Raw genomic sequence first — 19,985 nt, 5'->3', positions numbered from 1 at the left:
CTCTTCCCACTTGCTACTTCGGGCGTCCCTGAGTTGTCTCTCCTCACCTGTAACCCTGGGGCTGACATATCACAAGAGACTCTGAATCCTGTTCTTGTACGGAACATTTAAATTATACTTATACTTACTAAAGCAAGTGGAAGAAATGACAAGATAAAAGAGCTGAACAGAAGATTTCACAGAGCAGCTCGAGAAAACAAAGTCAATTATAATAAAATGTGCAAAGACTTGGAGTTAGAAAACCAAAAGGGAAGAAAATACTCAGCTTTGCTCAAGCTGAGAGAATGCTGATGTCAGATGGATCTTGGCTGAAAGCAAAGAATACCAGGAAGATGTTTACTTGTGTATTACTGACTATGCAAAAGTATTCGACTATGTGGATCGAAACAAATTACGGGCAACAGTGAGAAGAAATGGCATTCTGGAACACTTAATTACACTCATGAGGAACATGTACATAGACTGGGAGGCTGTCATTTGAACAGAACAAGGGGATATTGCATTGTTTAAAATCAGGAAGGGAGTGTGTCAGGTTGTATCCTTTCACCATACTTATTCAATCTGTATGCTGAGCAGATAATTTGAGAAAGTGGACTATATGAAGAACAGAACACAGCATCAGGATTGGAGGAAGACTCATTAACAACAGACAACACAACTTTGCTTGCTGAAAGTGAAGATAACTTGAAGCACTTTACTGATGAAGATTAAAGACTATAGTCTGCAGTATGGCTTACACCTCAACATAAAGAAAACAAAAATCTTCACAACTGGACCAATAAGCAGCATCACAATAAACAGGGAAAAGATTGAAGTTATCAAAGATTTCATATCACTTGGTTCCATAATCAACAACCATGGAAGCAGCAGTCAAGAAATTAGATGCTGTATTGCACTGGGTAAATCTGTTTCAAAAGACCTCTTGAAAGTGCTGAAGAGCAAAGATGTCTCCTTGAAGACTAAGGTGCGCCTAACTACTTCTGCAGTGATACTGCCTCAGAAACCCAAGGAGGGGTCGCTATGAGTCAGGGTCGACTCGATGGCACATAACAACAACAACAACAAACCCAAGCCATAGGATTTTCTATCACTTCATATGCCTATGAAAGCTGTACAATGAATAAGGAAGACTGAAGAAGAGTCGATGCTTTTGAGTTGTGGTGATGGTGAAGAATACTGAAAGTACTATGGACTGCCAGAACAAACAGATCTGTCCTGGAGGAATTGCAGCCACAGGGAGACAGCTCAAGAGGCAGAAATGCATGAAGTGATGGACACAGGGAAGAAGCAACAGGAGGAAGTGGGAGGGGAGCTATTGCACTGGGGTAAATTGTAGTCAATGTCATGAGACAAAGTGTATGTGAACTGCTGTATGGAAAGTGAATTTGCTCTGTAAATCTTCACCCAAATCATAAAAAAAAAGTGCAGCCAGAATGCTCCCTGAAAGTGACAATGGCTAGACTTCGTCTCACCTACTTTGATCATGCTGTCAGAAGGGGCCATTCTTTGAAAAAGGATATTATGCTTGGTAAAGTGGAGGGTCAGTGATAAAAGGGAAGCCCCTCAATGAGATGGACTGACATACTGTATGCAACAATGGACCCCGGCATAGCAAGGACTGTGAGGCACAGAACCAGGCAGTGTTTTGTTCTGTTGCACATAGGGCTGCTACCAGTTGGAGCTGACTCGACAGCTCCTAACAAGAACAACAACACTATTTATAATCCCACTTTTAGAAATGAGTGGAGCTCTGGTGGTGCTGTGGTTTAAACACTGGGCTGCTAACCAAAAGGCTGGCAGTTCAAACCCACCAGCCACTCTGTGGGAGAAAAATGAGGAAGTCTGCTTCTGTAAAGATTTATAGCCTTGGAAACCCTTTGAGGCAGTTCTACTCTGTCTATAGGTTCACTATAACTCAGAATTAACTTGATAGCAGTGGGTTTTTGGTTTTTAGAAATGAGGAAACTACATCTAACAAAGGTTAAGAAATTTTTCCCATGCCACAAACAACTGTAGACTGAAGTCCACTGATCCCAGATCACCTAACTCCTAAATCCAATCTTTGCCTGTGTATATAGTGGTGGATTAAATCAAAGATCTGGTAACCACTCTTTGAATTCTGAAGAGAGCAATTTTATGACCAACAAAAGAAGAGTTACAATATAAAGAAGAAATTATGTAATAATAAGAGAAGGGTGATAGGAAACATTGAAAACATAAATAAGCTTAAGAACAGACATAAGAAAGAATCAGTATCAAAACCAAAGTCTCAAAATATTTAAGGTGTTTCTTCTAACATAGTGGAAATTATGGATTTATCAGTTTTAGACTATTGAGAAGCTATATTTGCCAGGTAAAAATTATCCTTTTTATTAATAGGGTACCAAGCTGTGTCATCAATTCTCAAGGATAGATATAAATAGACTTTTTTTATTTTTGGCTGTCCACAGATAGAAGTAAGTTTCAGTTCTGGAGCCTCAGTAAACTACGTATTACATACCTGACCCATGTTCACAGTTGGTTTGCAGAAATATTCAGCAAATGACAGAAGTGCTGGGTCAGAAGTGAATGCTGAAATAGTTTCTGGCTAAACAATGATGCAAACAAATAACAAATATAAGTGATATTATGAAAAATTATGTTCCTTATTGCTCAAACTGTAATCCGTGCAGCTGTAAGCCTCTCTTTTGTCAGACATGTAATCATAAAACCAAGGTTGTGCCAATTTGCTACAGCATCATCAACCTGTAACTACTAAGAAATTACAAAGAGTTTTTTTGCACAAGCTACTATGAGCAACTAATTCATCAGTAAGTCTTCTTTTTCACACAACTGACCCAAAAAAGGCTTTTCCTCATTGCTAATTAAAAAGCAAAGTAGAAACGTTGCTAAAAAGGTCAAGGAAAACAGACGATCACTCAAAGTTCAAGAATAAAATTATAATATGAAGGTGTTACCCTTTCCCATTAAAGCTGACATTTTACTTCTGAACTCCAAGAAAGCAGGAAATCAAGGTGTCTTTAATTTTTATTAAAATTTCCCCATCTAAACTCATGTCTATGCAACTATTTTCCTTTGGAGTCTTGGTATTGGTTTTAATTTATGTAAGAAGTAACAGTGTTGATTTAAATGAATCTTGTTCCAAAAACTCTTCAAAGGTATCTCAGAGACCATCTACCGAATACCAACAAATAAAAATTCCCTGATGTCAACCAGATGTATTTAAAGACTGGGACTATTATAGAGCCTCAACCATAAGTTACTGACCTAAAATGAAATGTGAGCGGAATCAAAATAAACTGCTGTCTCCTTAGTTTATTCTTACTAAGTTTAAGCAATAAGCGGTAGATCAAAAATTGAACTTATTAATAAGTGATACCTTGAAAAAATATTTTCCTAGTTTTGGTATGAATTATATAAACCATGACTGATTTGAAGATTAGTAAATAAAATTATTAAAATGTTAATCATACTGAGTATAAGCACCTATACTTTATTATGGTTATCATAAAACTTCAAACTGACCCAAACTGCAGTGATTAGAGAAGAAAGCAGATCCCTGAGTGATATCATAAATGAAACCACAGAAGCATGTGCTTTTGATGGGCTTAAGGGATTTGGAACTATTCACCTTCATCTTCTTGTTTTTAGCAATCAATACTACCTTAAAAGCCCGAGCTTCAGAGTTCCTGTTGGCAACAGTCTGAGCCAACAAACTTTGCCATCCCATTGGATCTTCCTTGTAGGAGAGCTGACCAGCCCTGAGCTTAACGTATAAAACCCCATCCTTGGAAAGGATTGATCTGAAAGAAAACAAGAATGAATTTAAAATGAGGTATTGTTTGCAGTTCTTGACTGAAAATACAGTATTTTCCAATGCCATGTTCACAAGCAATGAAGCCTTCACCATTTCTCACTACCAAAAAAAACAAAGTCTAAAATTCAATCTATCCCTAAGAGAAAGTATAAAACAAAGTCCTGCCATTCTTTAGTGTCTAGGTTCATGGAACTGGTTAACTAAGAAGGCATCTGACTATCTGCTAAAGTATGAGCTTCAAAGGCAGTATTTGATCTTATACTTATTTGTATTCCCTGTATCATCTAGCACTATACATGGAACTTAAGACATATTAAATACATATTGATTGGTTTGCAGCAGAAAGAAAACAGAGCTGCAAATCTAAAGACAGAAAAATAAAGAAAACAGCTATTACATAGAGAGTTTGGGGCAAATGTAAATTGGGACCCACCCCACAGCCACTGAATCAATTCTGACTCATAGGGACCCTTTAGGACAGAGCAGAACTGCCCCACAGGGTTTCCAAAGCTATAAATCTTTACAGAAGCAGACTGCCTCATCTTTCTCCTGCAGAGCAGCTGGTTAGCAGCCCAATGCTTTAACCACAGCATCACCAGAGCTCCTGTAAATTGGGGCAAAAGTATAAAAATATTTACAGGTTTGTTAAACTTTTTCTAAATTTAAAGACCTAATTTATACACTATGTAAGGTATGAAATTATCAGCATTCTGTACATATGACTATTTTCACCCAAAAGCTATCTATTATCATCTTAAATTTATGAGCACATTCTAACAAGAGATTGGTAAAGAGATGCAATACTGCAAACTGCCATCGAGTCTGCCCCGACTCATAACGACCCCTCCTTGGGTTTCTAAGGCAGTATCACTACGGAAGTAGATTGCTCAACCTTCCTTGCAGGGAGTGGCTGGTGGGTTTGAACTGCCAGCCTTGTGGTTAGCAGTCAAGCTCTAGGTTGGAAGGGTGTCTAAGGGCCACAGTCTCAGGGGTTCCAACAGTCTCTATCAATTCAATAAGCCTGGTCTTTTTTATGATTCTGAATTGTGTTCTACATTTTTCTCCCATCGTGTCCAAGACTATCTGTGGTCCTAATAAGAGCAGTTGGTAGTGGAAGCCAGGCACCATCTAGTTCTGGTCTTAGAGTAGCGGAAGCTGTAGTTCATATGATCTGTTAGTCCCTTGGACTAATTGTTTCCTTGAGTCTTTGATTTTCTTCACTCTTCTTTCCTCTGGATGGAGACAGACTAATAGTTGCATCTTAGATGGCCCTTCACTAGCTTTTAAGATCCTAGTCCCTACTCACCAAAGTAAGATGTAGAACATTTTCTTTGCGGACTATGTCACCTGACTTAGCAATCCCCCAAGACTGTGGGCCTAAGCTCCCCCAAGGAAAAAAAAAAAAACCCACTGCCATCGAGGTGCTTCCAACTCACAGCAACCCCCACTGGGTTTCCAAGACTGTAAATCTTTACAGAAGTAGACTGCTTCATCTTCCTTCTGTGGAGGAGCTGACAGGTTGGAACCACCAACCTTTTGGTTAGCAGCCAAATGCCTTACCCACTATGCCATCAGAGCACCTTCCTAGGCTCTCAAGACCAGTGATTTCATACCCGTGAGGTGTTTGGTTATGGCTAAGAAGTTTTCATAACTTTGTCCCTGTTCCCTATACTATATACATGAATATATTTACAACACATACAAATACCTATGCAGGAATATCCTCTGCCAAATCAATATATGCTTGTGGGTGTAGTCCTCATACTCGTTCAGCTTACATGTCTGCCTATTTGTATCCACTCACAGATTATTGTTCATTATTACTGATATAGAATTGTGTATGTAATAGCATTTACCTTTATGGTAACTTCTGAACACCTCTCAGGGTCTTTCTTTGTTTTAGTGATATTGTGCTGTTCTCCTCATTATTTTACGTTGCCTTTCCCTTCACCCAAATTAATATTCTTCTACCATTTAGTCGGACCTCAGGAGGAAAGTTGGGCAATCTACTTCCATAGTGATACCACCTCAGAAACCCAAGGAGGGGTTGCTCTGAGTCGCATACAACTCGATGGCAGTGTGTTTGATTTTTGGTTTATTTAGTTGGACCAGGCAGTGTTGCATTCTGTTGTACACAGGGTCGCTATGAGTGGGTGCAGACTCGGTGGCACCTAACAACAACTCTTTACTGATTTTTTTTTTCTCTCTTTTCCTCCCACCCCTGGTAAATATCAAAGAAGGTTTCTTCTGTGTATAAACTTCTTAATTTTGTGTAATAGTGGCTTGTTTTGGTTACTTTGTGCTGCTCTAACAGAAAATACCACAAATGGGAAGCTTTAAAAAATAGTAAGTTATTCTCTTACAGTTTTGGAGGCTAGAAGCCCAACTTCAAAATGCCAAGCTCTAGGGGCTGAGTGCAATCCCCTCAACCTTCGGCTTCAGCTTTGCCTCTTGCTCCCAGCCCACTGGAGCTACAGGTGTCTCTTCATTCAGGCAGCTGCTAGCTGCTAAAGCTAACAAGCCCAAGGTCAACAAATAAAATGGCACAGTCCCAATATTACCAAACAACATGGCAAGCCACTAGTTCAAGTCCAGAGACAGTCCCAAGATCAGCAGGAAACATGGCAGGCTGCTAAATGAAGATCCAGCTATATGCAGGGTCCAAGCGTCCTAAAAAGCTGCAAACCACTCCCAAAGCTTCTCCTTATATATTGGAAGCAGACCACATTCCTAAAGCAGCGACTCAGCTGCTCACGTAAGATTTCATCATGGAGTTGACTGCCAGTCTTATCATGTGGCGTACCACCAGCTACCCAGCCACTGAAAACCAGGCCCAGCCAAGTTGACACATAATCTTAACTACCACATGGCCTCATACAATATTTGTCCTTTCGTGACTGACTGATTTCACTCAGCATAATGTCCTCTAGGTTCATCCACGCTGAGGTGTTTCGAAGATTCCCCATTATTCTTTAACACTGCATAGTATTCCACTGTATGTATGTACCATAGTTTATTTATTCATTCATCTGTTGATAAACATTTAGGCTGTTTCCATCTCTTTGCTATTGTGAATAATGCTGCAATGAATATGTTGTTTTTAGGTGCTACTGAGTTGGTTCAAACTCAGAGAGGCCCTGTGTAAAACAAAACAAAACACTGCCCAGTCCTGTGCCATCCTCACAAGCACTGTCATGTTTGAGCCCATCATTGCAGCTACTGTATCAATCCATCTCGTTGAGATCCATGTCATTCAGGGTCTTCCTCTTTTTCACTACCCATTACTTTACTAAACATGATATCCTTTTCCAGGGACTGGTCCCTTCCAACATCATAAAAGTACGAGAGATGAAGTCTGGCTTTATTGCTCCTAAGGAGCATCGAGATGCACTTCCTCCAAGACAGATTTGTTCATTCTTCTGGCACTCCATGGTATATTCAATATTCTTCACCAACACCACATTTGAAATGCATCAATTCTTCTGCAATCTTCCTTGTTCACTGTCCAGCTTTCACATGCATATGAGGTGACTGAAAATACCACAGTATGGATCATGAACAACTGAATGATGCGATGAACGTGACTGTGCATGTATCCACTCATGTGCTGGCTCTTCTTTCTCTAGGATATAGACCTAGTGGTAAGACTGTTGGATCAAATGGTTTTACTATTTTCAACTTTTTAAGGAAGTGTCATATCGCTTTCCACAGTGGTTCAATTAATTTTATTTTCTAACGCAAACTCTACTTCAAAGATATAGACTGCTTTGGTCAATACATAGCCTATTGGCTGATATCAAAGGGGACAAGGACCATTCTAGATAATGATATATAATTTATACCTTCCATACTTTCAACAGATCTATTTTATTTCCTAAAAGGTAAATCTGAGAAAATTAATATACTCACTTCAAGTGTTGTGTTCCCTTGCTTAAATCTATGAGCAGTTCCCAGTACCTTGGGCCTTTAACTTTTATCTGTCAAGATAAATGTAAACATAATCAAGACAAAGCTGAAAATGTGCTAGTTTGACAAAATGAAACTCATGCTTCTTGAAGTAAATAAGAATAGCTGGGCTAGAAAGAGATATCAAGAAGTTAAGAAGCTTTATTTCCAGACAAAAATGTGTATGACTCATGTCCAAGGCTCATCTAAGCTATTCATAAAGACCTCCAACTAAAGGCTGTCTCTATTCTTCATGAGTATTCCTCCTTCTGCCTTCCTATTTTCCATGAAACACAGAAAAACCATATGCTTTTAAGTTAGCTATCTTTAATGCTATGTTATTCTGTCTGAATTCTTCCCCTCAACAGATCTCCCAAAGTCACATCCACCTCACCTGCTTTAAAAGGTGGAGTTCTGGAAGAAGAGTGGGAGCCATCAATTCTTCTTTAGTTTGTTCATACCACTGAGTGCCCTTTAAAAGTAGAAAGAATAGTAACAGTTCATAATGTAGTCAGGAGAAATTACAAAGAAGAAATAACTCTACACACGCCTCTCTCCTCCAGTCTGCATACAGACAGACAGACAAATTACTAAATTGCATAAAATTCTATCTGATGCTCAAGTCTTAAATGACTAAAGTCTAAATTCCTTTGCATGACCTGCATCATCTCCCATCACTTCAAGCTTGGCATCTCACATGCCAACAATACTGAAGGACTGCACTTTTGAGGTGTCTGAGTTTTTGTACATGCTACCTCCTCTGCTGGGAACATGCCCATTAATCTGGAAAGTCTCAGTCCAAACATTGATACAAGCAGCCATCTAGATAATGACCTCCATAATGACCTCCTCAGTCCCTAAAGCTGAAGGAGGCGCATCTCCTCTGCTCCCCCTCCATTTCCCATACACCTTCAATTGTCATACTCTATTCTGATCGCATCTAAGCCTGTCTCCCTAATGGATAGAAGTTCCTTGCAGAATAGGACAATGTCATCTTATTTCCGTGCTCCTGGAACCCAGCACAGATTTGATACACAGGAGGTACTTAATGATTTGCTGAATCAAGGAAGGATACATGACTTATAATCTATTTGTGTATCTCATATTAATGATCTCTCATTAAATAAATAATCTTGGACTTTAATATTCTCTGCTGACAAATCTAATAGTTCTAACTCAATTAGCTTTTTAGAACACCGCTATTAGTTATGCAAAGTTAAGAGAGAAATTTCAAACTACAAGCTACAAGGACAAAAGAGCAGCCAATAAGCCCTAAGAAATTATATATCCATAAACTACAAATAAGCCTGAATGGCCTAGTAGGATATGTAAGAACTTTGGAATCTGAAGAATGGTTTGATTCCTAACTCTAGCACTCACTGGAAATGTGACTTACTTCAAACAAGTCATTTGAGTTCTAAGTCTCACCTCCCTCTTCTGTAAACGGAGTTACAGTACTTATTTCATGGTATTAATTTGAAAGCTGACTTACAAGCTATGGGGCGTGGCATAAATGAGAAGTGTGATATAAACCATGAAGTACCAAACCAATGTGAATTTTCCTTTTCTTTCTCCTAGTGGATAGTGTAGGTTTACAGTCACTGATCAGATAAATGTACAAAGGAAATGCACAAAAACCATTATCACCATTATACACAAGCTTAAATTTTTGAGTCTAAGTCACTACTATCACCTTTTAGTGGACAACACTTTTCAAATATTTTACTTGCTTCAAGGAAAAATGAATGAATGGTAACGAAATTATAAGAAAATCATAGGAGGAAAGAATTACCTTGTAGGTAACTTCTAAGAGGGCATAGCAGGGAGTGTCTGTATCCACATCCACAGGCACTAGAAGTCTTGGTTCTGCAGCCAAGACATACAGGTGCCGAAGAGCCTGGAGATGATACCTGTCCACAGAATACAGCAGAGGTAAGAACAGGGGACGACAGCATGAGCTCTACAATCTCCATAACCTATTGATTATAAGCTAAAAGAGGACAAAATCTGGTGTAGTAACTTCCAATAAATATCAGTCTAAAAGGAAGATAAGATGCCATTATATACAAGTGATCCTTGATCCAAGCATTCTTTATCTGAGTTCTCAAAGTTAAGAGGTTTTAAAGTGAAAACTGTCTTAACATGGAAATATTTGATCACTGATACATCCAGGCCCCTCTCTCAAAATGCCCACTTCTGCGCAACACTGGATATTTTTTTTCCACCTGCTCAGGGGTTTGCTTCTGTTTTTTTTTCACTTTTCCTTTTTTTTTAATTTTCTTAAAGAGTTGACAGGGAAGAGTGGGAGAGAAAAGGTGTTGATTTTCCTCAGATAGCGCTTCTGTATGTGCATACCAAAAAAAAAAAAAAAGTAATGCCATCAAGTCGATTTTTGACTCATAGTGGCCCCCCTGAGGCATTATCTCTATGGACACTGACTGCCCAATCTTCCTTCTGAGGAGTGACTGGTGGGTTTAAACCACCAGCCTTCTGGGTAGTAGTCAAATGCCTTAGGCACTATGCCACCAGAGTTGGTGAGCTGTTGTGTACACAAAAACCCTTAGAAGAGAGTTCACCAAAAACTAATGGGTAAGATGTTAACAATATTCTCCATGTGTGTGTACTTGTCTCAAATTTCAAAAAAAATATTTTAAATGAGCATCAGTTATTTTTCTAATTAAAATTATTTTTGTAACAGCAGTGGTTATGCTATGATTTTAATATTTATATTTCAAAATTCAACACAAAAAGTTTTTCTATTTTAGGCAAACACTGATATATGGGTGGATAGATGGATGGACAGGCTGAACTATTAGATACTTCTATGCAGGGGAAAGTGTGTCCATAACCATGTATAGGGTTGGCAGACAACGTTTCTACAAGTATATTTGTGTGTTCTGTAATAATTCCAGGTATACAGTAGAGCTGACAAGGGACACAAGGTTGTAGTCACTTCTTAGCCACAGTCAGCTACCCAAAGGGAGCAAACAGTTGTACCTGTGGGCTTGGGACCATGGCCTCAGGGGACATCAAGCTCAACTGGCATAACATAATACACAAAAACATTGTTCTACATCATACTTTGGTGAGTAGCGACTGGGTCTCAAAAGCTTACAAGCAGCCATCTAGATGCAACAATAGGTCTCTCCTCATCCAGAGCAAAGAAGAATGAAGAAAACCAAAGATGCATGGAAAAAATTAGTCCAAGGGAACAGAACACCATACAATCCTCAGCCTGTATGACTATGAGACCAGAAGAACTAGATGGTACCCAGCTACCATTGTCAACCACTCTGAGGGGGATCAATATAGGAGATCTTCAATAGAGTAGGAGAACAATGTAGAACAGAACTCAAAATTATTATTGAAAAAAAGGGACCAGGTTTGCAGGTCTGATAGAGCCTGATGGAACCACTGAGACTATGGCCCCTAGCTGCCCTTCAGGTCTGGAACTGAACCCACTCCTATGGCTTCTACCCAAACAAAAGACAGGCATATGAGCTGAACATTTACGTTAGGTAGATAAACTCCTTGGAGAGATCAATCACAGGAGAATAGAAGGGCTGTATCTGCACAGGGAGACAGCATAGGAGGCAGGAGTGCATGGGCAGGAAGGACACAGGAAAGAAGTAACTAGCAGAAGTGGGGGCAGCCGTTGAATTGTGGGTAACTGCAGTCAACATCATGAGACAAAGTGTATGTGAAGTGCTGTATGGAAAGTGAATTTGCTCTGTGAACTTCCACCCAAATCACAGTAAAAGTATTAGAAAAAAAAAGTTTTCCTATTTTAAGAATTCATAAAAGAAACTATGGGGAGGAAGTGGGAGGGCAGCTGTTGCATTGTGGTAAACTGTGGTCAATGACACAAGACAGAGTATATGTGAGCTGCTGTATAGAAAGTCAATTTGCTCTGTAAATCTTCACCCAAATCACAATAAAAAAAGAAAAAAAAAAAGAGATAAAATGAGACTTTTTTTATTATAGCTATAGACAATAACCTCTTTCTCCCACCGAAAATTCTATTTCTATAATCTATTAAAAAATAAAATCATCAAGGTCAGAAAAAAACTGCTATTTATCAATTACAGAAAGGTTCTTGGTGCTTATCACCAAATTGCTTTGTTTACAATAGTTAAACCAATGGACACTATGACCATCAATATAGGAGTATGGCTATGACTGAACTCTAACCAGTAAGTGATCTGATCAATTTTAAACAGTCTTTCCTAAACTGACAGGCCAAAGACCACATATTAGAGTCAGATTAATTTAGCAACATTATTCTTAAATTCCACCTATCATCATAGTTTGGACTTTAAATCAGGCTACCTTTTTAAAATAGCTATTTTTTCTCTATTAATGACTACACATTATACTGTTCTTTAAAATGATAGTTTCCTGGGCAGATTGGTATGGGTGTCTTCAGTTGCAAACACTAGTATCTCAGTTGTCACTGGAATATAAGGACCTAGCTTTGTCTCTTCTCCCATATGCAGCAGAGATTTTCTATGCCTGAAAGTTCTCGAAAAGCTGCCGTGTTGGTGGTTCTTTGAATTCTCACATGCAGAGCTTCTGCATCATCTGACTGTTTCTGCACGGTTAGAGAGGTTACTGCTCACTGCCACTGCTGCACTCTCTGCTCTTCTGCTGTATTTTGTTTTTCTTGTCCCTTCTATACCAGTTATACAGTAGTTCTCAATGTTCATGTAAAAGAGAAAATTTTTTAAAAATTGTATGCACAGTCCCACTAAATCAGAGAATTCTTCTGAGAACCAAAAATTACAGCACAAAAAGTATCATCTTTACCTTCCCTTGGCTACTATCCTTTACTGAATAATTTTTCTCCCTAAAGACATTTTTCTGGCCTACTTCGAGGTTTAGAGAAGTTATACAGATTTGAGAATTGTGGCAGAATTGTCAGTCATCAGATGTCCAAAGTCCTCTTTGGATCTAAAACTTTGTGAGAGAAAATTTTAAAAAGATATAGCCAGGAAGACAAACAAGCTTAAGAACAGAGCGATGTTAATTTGGAAATCAGTCTTAGATTTGGTATTAACATAAAATAAAACAACTGATTCTGGGTGGTTATGCCTTCTTCAGAGACAGACAACATAGCCACTACCTTTATTTATTCTTTTCACTACTTATGAGGTAAGTTATTTCAGCTTTATTAACCAGCTTTTCTAACATGAAAACAAACCAAATTATGTCCTTAGAGAAGTTAAGAAATATGAAGTTATCACTAGACTCACCGGTTGTCAGTGCTATGAGCTGGGAAATGTGGGTAAAGGGCACAGAGAAGAGCAGCGATAGAAGAGTTTGATGTGCTCAAAGAATACCTAGGAGACAAAGTCAATAGGGATGGACGTTATTCATGATGTTGTACACACTTTCAAAGCATTCTTGAGAATAAAGAAATAAGATATGGTGGCAAGGCATACTGATGAGATGCCTCAATAAATACAGGTGTCAATGCTGTAAACACTGCACTTTTCTGTTAGTCTTTAAGCTACTTCAAGACCATTTAGTATTTAATGCAGTAGAACACTGCACATACGTTAAATTTTAACACTTTGAATTAATAAGCAAGGTTTTCATCCACAGTAACATAGTAGTGGGGGCAATGAATGCAATCCTAGGGATTATAAATGTTGAAAGAGTCACATATAAAGGATGCCACCTTCTTCTCCAGTTTTATACATGTCTATTATAGAATTATGAACCTGACTTTTAAAAAAACAGTGTTTTTTATTGCCTTTCTTAAACATTTTTTTCACTTCTGTAAAGCATGAACATTCGTTTAGAAGTATGAACTAAATGGAAAAAGGAAAAAGTTATAAGAATTTACAAAATGTAAGAAAAACTATTCAAAATAAAAATAGTATTTTTAACAATGTGATAAACATTTTTCATAAATGGCCACAGTAAATGATCTTTTGAAATTTTATTTTGCTGTTCCTCAAATTCAACACAGGAAACAGGCAAATTACTCTAATGTATTAGAGTTCTTCTTACAAATATTTTAAAATAAAGACAGCACAGACTATCATATAAAACCAGTTGTGTTATATATATGTATGTGTCTCTGTGTGTGTATCTCTGTATGTGTGTGTAAGTATGCCAAGTTCTTAGGGAAAAAGAAAAAAATCTGGGGATAGATATGTTTATGTGTATCCCCAAACCTCTTTCTCTTTTATTAATAATTTGAGTCAAGAAGGAACTTAGCATTTATCATATTACATATACATTTAATGAATTAGGGGAAGATTTAAAAGTTTAAACATGGAAATATACATAAGTTTGCATAAGCACAGAAAAAGTCTAGAAAGATATTTCATTTAATATTCTATCATAATATAGATAATTTTCTGCACTTTGAACAAAATTGTACATTTAAGACTCATTTCTTACAATACAATGGGAGTAGAGTTTGATATAATGTGTGTGAACGTATTTTTAGCTTTAGAACTATTCAATTTTATTTTTCCAAGATTTCAGGACAGCAAAAAGCAACATAAGTGAAACAAAGCTTTGCATTATGCATTTTATTGTCACCCTGTACTCATCTGTACAGTGTGCTGTCCTGTGGTGGCTTGCATTTTGCTGTGATACTGGAAGCTATTCCAATGGAATTTGAAATACCAACAAGGTCACCAATAGTGGAAAGTTTCAGCAGAGCTTCGAGACTAAGACAGACTAGAAAGATGTGGCCAGGTCCACTTCTGAAACATTAGCCACTAAAAACCTTATGAATAGCAGGAAATATTGTCTGATACAGTGCCAGAAATGAACAGCTCAGGTTGGAAGGCACTCAAAATACAACTAGCGAATGGCTGCCTTCTCAAAACAGAGTCAACCTTAATGATGTAGACTGAGTGAAAGAAGGAAGGAGAAGAAAAAAAAAAAAAAATGGGAATGAGAGAGGAAAAAAAAGGAAGAAAGGAGTCAGATTAATTTAAAAACAAACAAAATCAAAACTGTGAGAGGCAGGGCATGGCACCCAGTCTCTGTCAAGCCACAGACCAGAATGGAATTCTTGTTGGTCAGGACGGTGGCTGGTGGCAAGGAATGGACATACCTCTGTTCCCCAAGAGGGACTTTATTGGCTTATGTAGTACAACTCAAAATTAGAAGAAATACCCGCATTAATAACTGGCATGTGGAATGTAGAGAGTATGAATCTAGGAAAATTGTAAATTGTAAAAAAAAAAATGGAATGGAGTTATGGCAAGATGGCAGAATAGGTAGACAAGCTACATGGACCCTCTGCAGCAAAGCAATGAGAAACCAGTTTAAACCAACACAGAAGATGATCCTGAAACCCTGAGCTTTGAAGTGAAGGATAAAGAAGTGGATTAAATATAAACTAGTAGAAGAACCTGAATGAAATAGCGAGCAAGGAGACAAACCAAACAGCGGACTGCCAGCTGTGCTAAGGGCAAAACCATTTCTAGTATTTCCCAGTAGCAACCTAAGAATCTGCTCTGCTCACTAAGGATTGCACAGGCAAGGGCCGCACTGGTGCCCGACAACCAGAAAGGAAAAGAGAAGGAGACAACAGACTTGTGGACTATCAATGGCTGTCCTGAGGACTCAGCCACTTTGAATATATCCAAGTGGGGTTGTGACCTGGACAGCAACCTAAGAATAGGAAGGATCCACCGCAATGTCAACAGGGGCAACTGCACTGCAGACTAATCGCTAGAAAGGTACAATATTCTCTATGTTACTCCTACAGTACACACCCTCTTGGGAAACAGAGGTATGCCCATTCTCAACCACCAGCCACCTTCCTGACAAGGAGGAATTCTATCCTGGTCTGTGCCTTGACAGAGACTAGGTGCCATGCTCCACCTCTCACAGTTTTGATTTTGTTTGTAAATTATTCTTTTTATCTGACTCCTTTCTTCCTTTTTTCCCCCCTCTCATTCCTCTCCCCAGTTCTTGGGGTTTTTTTTTTGTTTTTTTTTTTAATCTCTTCCTTCTTTTCTCTTTTTTTTTGTTTTTTTTTTTAATCTCTTCCTTCTTTTCTCTTCCCGTCTCTATTTCCCTTCTTCTTTCTTTCTTTTGGTTCTCCCCATCCCTTGTTTTTCCTTTCAGTTTCCACATTTTTTCTTACTATTCTTTTACTCTTGCTGCTTTCTCTCATTCCTTCCACCCCAGATATCGTGGATTATTTTTTCCTAGATTCATACTTCGTATATTCCATGTTCTGATTATTAATGGATGTATGCGGCTCTTTCCTCTCATTTTTAGTTGCACCATGTCAGAAAACAGAGGTCCCGAAAGCTTTCCTCCATCCACATCATTAAGGTTGGCTCTACTCTGAGGAGGCACCTCTTCCCCAATGAAATTCTGAGTGCCTTCTGGCCTGCGGGGCTCATCTTCCAGCACTATACCAGACAGTGTTTCAAGGCTACTCATAAAGTTTTCCAGTAATATATCAGACAGTGTTTCACTGTTGTTCATTAGGTTTTCACTAGATAATTCCTTGAGAAGCGGATGGTTCCTTCCTTCTTCTGAGTCTGTCTTAGTCTGGAAGCTTCACTGAAACCTCCCCACGATGACTGACCCTGCTGGTATTTGAAATCCTGATGGCATAACCTCCAGCCTCACAGCAACACACAAGCCACCACAGACCACACACAAGTGGTGGTCATTAACCATTAGACTCTCATTAGCCTTAAACACATGTAAATCAAAACAACAATGAGACACCATCTCACCCTAGCACTAAGAGAAAAGTTCAACAAAACAGAAAACAACAAATACCATCAAGGATGTGGAGAGATTGGGACTCCGATACACTGTTGGTGGGACTGTAAAATGTTACAACCACAGTGGAAAGCAGTGTGACGATTTCTTAAAAAGTTGGAATTAGAAATACCATTTGATTGACCAATCACATTACCAGGTACATATCCTAAAGAAGTGAGAGCCAGGACAAGAACAGATATGTGCACACTCATGCTTATCACAGCACTATTCATAACAGCAAAGAGGTGGAAACAACCTAAGTGCCCATCAACAGAAGAATGGACAACCAAACTATGGTATATACACACAGTGGACTACTATGCAACACTAAAGAATAATGTTGTATTTGGAAACACCTCATAACATGGATGAACTTGAGAGGACACTATGCTCAGTGAAATCAGTCAATTATAGAAGGACACATAATGTACTAGTTCACTATCGTAAAAAGTCAAGGAAAGGTTTATATATGGAAAGAAACTTTCTTTTTGGTTACCAGGGATAGCAAGGGCAGGGAGACAACAGTGCTAGAGACAAGTATAGATTTAGGTTAAAGGAAGGGCAATGTACCAAAAATGAGTGATCAACATAGTAGCACTGAGGAAGTGGAAGACACAGAAAGGTACATGGGATGTACAGAAAACAAACATACAGTATTATGCTTTCAGTGACAGCAAGCATTCATCTATAGGTGGACAGATGGGTGGACAGGCAGAATGATCAGAGTGTCTTGATCAGGTATGTCTAGGCAGGGGGGAGTGTGCCCATGACCATGTATAGGATTGGCAGACGATGCTTCTAAATGCATATTTGGATATGCTGTGAGAATGTCTGGAGGTATAGTAGAGCTGACAAGCAGAAAGGTTGTGGTGGCTTCTTAGCCACAGACAGCTACCCTGATGAACAAGTAGTAGGACCTGTGGGCTTAGGACCATGGTCAAAGGGGACATCAGGTTCAAATGGCATAACATACTACATAAAAACATTGTTCTACATCCTACTTTGGTGAGTAGCGACTGGGGTCTTGAAAGCTTGCAATAGGCTGCCTATATGCAATGATGAGTCTCTACTTGTCTGGAGCAAAGAAAATGAAGAAAACCAAAGATGTATGGAAGCAATTAGTGCAAGGGACTGGTAGACCATGTGATCCTCAGCCTACATGACCATGAGTCCAGAGTTAGATTGTGCCTGACTACCACTGTCAACCAGTCGAAGAGGGCTTAGTGCAGGAGATCCTGGATACAGTGGGAGAACAATGTGGAACAAAACCCAAAATCATTTTAAAAAAAAGACCAGGTTGACTGGTCTGACAGAGCCTGGTGAGACCCCTGAGACTAGTTACTCTTCAAGTCTGGAATTGAACTCACTCCTGTGGCTTCCAGCCAAGCAACTGGCATGTGGGGTAAACATTTACATCAGTAGATACACTCCTTGGAGCAATCAAACGTGGGAGAACAAAAGGGCAGTGTTTGCACAGGGACACAGCTCGGGAGGCAGGAGTGCATGGGAGGGAAGGACACAGGGAAGTGGTAACTACAGGGAAGAAATAGGAAGACAACTGTTACACACTGTGGGGAAATGCAGTCAATGTCATGAAACAAAATGTGTATGAACTGCTATATGGAAAATGAATTTGCTCTAAAACTTCCACCCAAATCACAAAAAAAAAAAATTGGGGAAAAAAATTGGGGGGTTAAATGTAATGGTGTAGCTATGCTATGGGAAAACTAAATGTTGTTACAAACTACAGACAGTAAATGGGTTACAAACAAGGTCTGTTCCTAACTGTGTCTTTAAAAATTTGTAGATAAGTCGGTACAGATGCATACTGTTCTTCTATAGCCTTAGTTTAGTGCAAGAAGTAGGAAAAAGTTATGCCAGCCTGCTGCTATAAAAATATATAGCCTTGGAAACCTTATAGGGCAGTTCTACTCTATCTATCATAAAGGGTTGCTATGAGTTGGAAGCCACTCCATGGCAGTGGGTTTTGTTGGTTCTGAGTAGTTTAGGAAAGGTTTGAAGTCTTTTCAATGATTTAAAAGTGCAGTAAGTGAAGGTGACTGTGATGAAGAATTTGTTTCGAGTATGGGTTGATTAGATTGTTTCAAAGTGATAGTAAAGTTACAAAACATTAAAAGATAAGTAGAAGTAGTCTATATGTTGAATGTTAGTAACCTGGGGACTGCCTGTACACATAACCTTTTGGGAAAAAAACAAAAAAACTATTCTGACCAGAAGACTATCTTCATAGAGGATGACCTGTATGTAGTCCTGTGGAATTCTGGAACATGGGCCTGTGATACTATGAGCATTGTTCCTATCGTTCCGCATAATCAAATGGGATTTTCTATTTTATTACTTAATAATATATCTTATATTTATGAAGTATCTTGCTTTGATGCGCTAACAGAGATTTTTTTGTTTAGAGTTTATTTTGGTTTTTCTGAAACTTAAGCTAGTATCTCATTGAATTCTCTAGACAGGAGTGATACCAGTGAGCGACATAATGAAATTATCAACTATTCGGTGATTTGTAAGCAGTAACTATGGTTACATTTTATGGGAAACGAAGCTGAAGTTTGGTCCACTACATCTTTAATTGGATTATTTTGTGCTCTGTGATGATTTAATTTTTGTATTGATATTTTTTAAAAAAATAAACTCTTCCCACTTTAGAAATGCTTGAGACATGTTAAAAAAAAAGAAGAAAAAGAAAAAGAAAAAACTACTCTGTTACTAGTAAAGCAACGACAGTGGGAGAAAAGGTAAGCAACAGTGTGGGAGAAGATAGCTGCAACATACATAACTGACAAAGGACTTGGGTTATAATTCAAACAATCCCTACAAATCATACAAAAATAAACCAACATGAAAAGTGGGTAGCAAGAAACTTAGATATCAGAAAATGGGGTTTCCAGTTGCTCAATAAAAATATAGAAAGGTGTTCAACATCATTATTCAGGGAAGTGGAAATTACAACCACAATGAGATACTGCTATGTACTCAATGGAATGACTAATATTAAACACTAACAATAAAAAGTGTTGACAAGGAAGTGAATTAACTAGAACTTCATACATTGCTGGTGGGTGTGTAAAACAGTACAATCACTTTGGAGCATTAATGTATTATCTGTGAAAGTTTATATATATATTGTCGTTGTTAGGTGCTGTCGAGTCATTTCCAACTCATAGCAACCCCATGCACAGCAGAATAAAACACTGCTCAACCCCGCACTAGCTCCATGATCCCTGCTATACCTGAGCCCCTAATCACAGCCACCATGTTAATCCATCTCGTTAAAGGCCTCCCCCTCTTTCGTCGACCCTCCACCCTACCAATCATGACATCCTTCTCCAAAGAATGGTCCCTTCTGATGACATGACCAAAATAGGTGAGATGAAGTCTGGCCATTCTTGCTTCCAAGGAGCATTTCGGGTGCACTTCCTCCAGGACAGATCTGTTA

General features: G+C 38.6%; 1 protein-coding gene across 1 annotated transcript in view; it reads right to left on the bottom strand.

Moving 5' to 3' along the window:
- Window positions 1-19,985, bottom strand: part of ANAPC1 (anaphase promoting complex subunit 1) — a 190,815-nt gene that overhangs the window by 28,942 nt on the left and 141,888 nt on the right. Inside the window, exons 38-43 of the mRNA XM_007959412.2 lie at window positions 13,015-13,101; window positions 9,555-9,672; window positions 8,157-8,234; window positions 7,727-7,794; window positions 3,665-3,803; window positions 2,501-2,587 (exon numbers count right to left, since the gene is read on the bottom strand). Coding sequence (XP_007957603.1) covers window positions 2,501-2,587; window positions 3,665-3,803; window positions 7,727-7,794; window positions 8,157-8,234; window positions 9,555-9,672; window positions 13,015-13,101 — 577 coding nt within the window. The remainder of the gene's footprint in view (window positions 1-2,500; window positions 2,588-3,664; window positions 3,804-7,726; window positions 7,795-8,156; window positions 8,235-9,554; window positions 9,673-13,014; window positions 13,102-19,985) is intronic.

This window comes from Orycteropus afer, unplaced genomic scaffold (assembly GCF_000298275.1).
Source record: "Orycteropus afer afer isolate SDZICR_OR568_19922 unplaced genomic scaffold, OryAfe1.0 scaffold00017, whole genome shotgun sequence".
NCBI lineage: Eukaryota > Metazoa > Chordata > Mammalia > Tubulidentata > Orycteropodidae > Orycteropus > Orycteropus afer.
The sequence above is the reverse complement of the archived record's forward strand: the minus strand, read 5'-3'. Positions and strand labels throughout refer to the sequence as shown.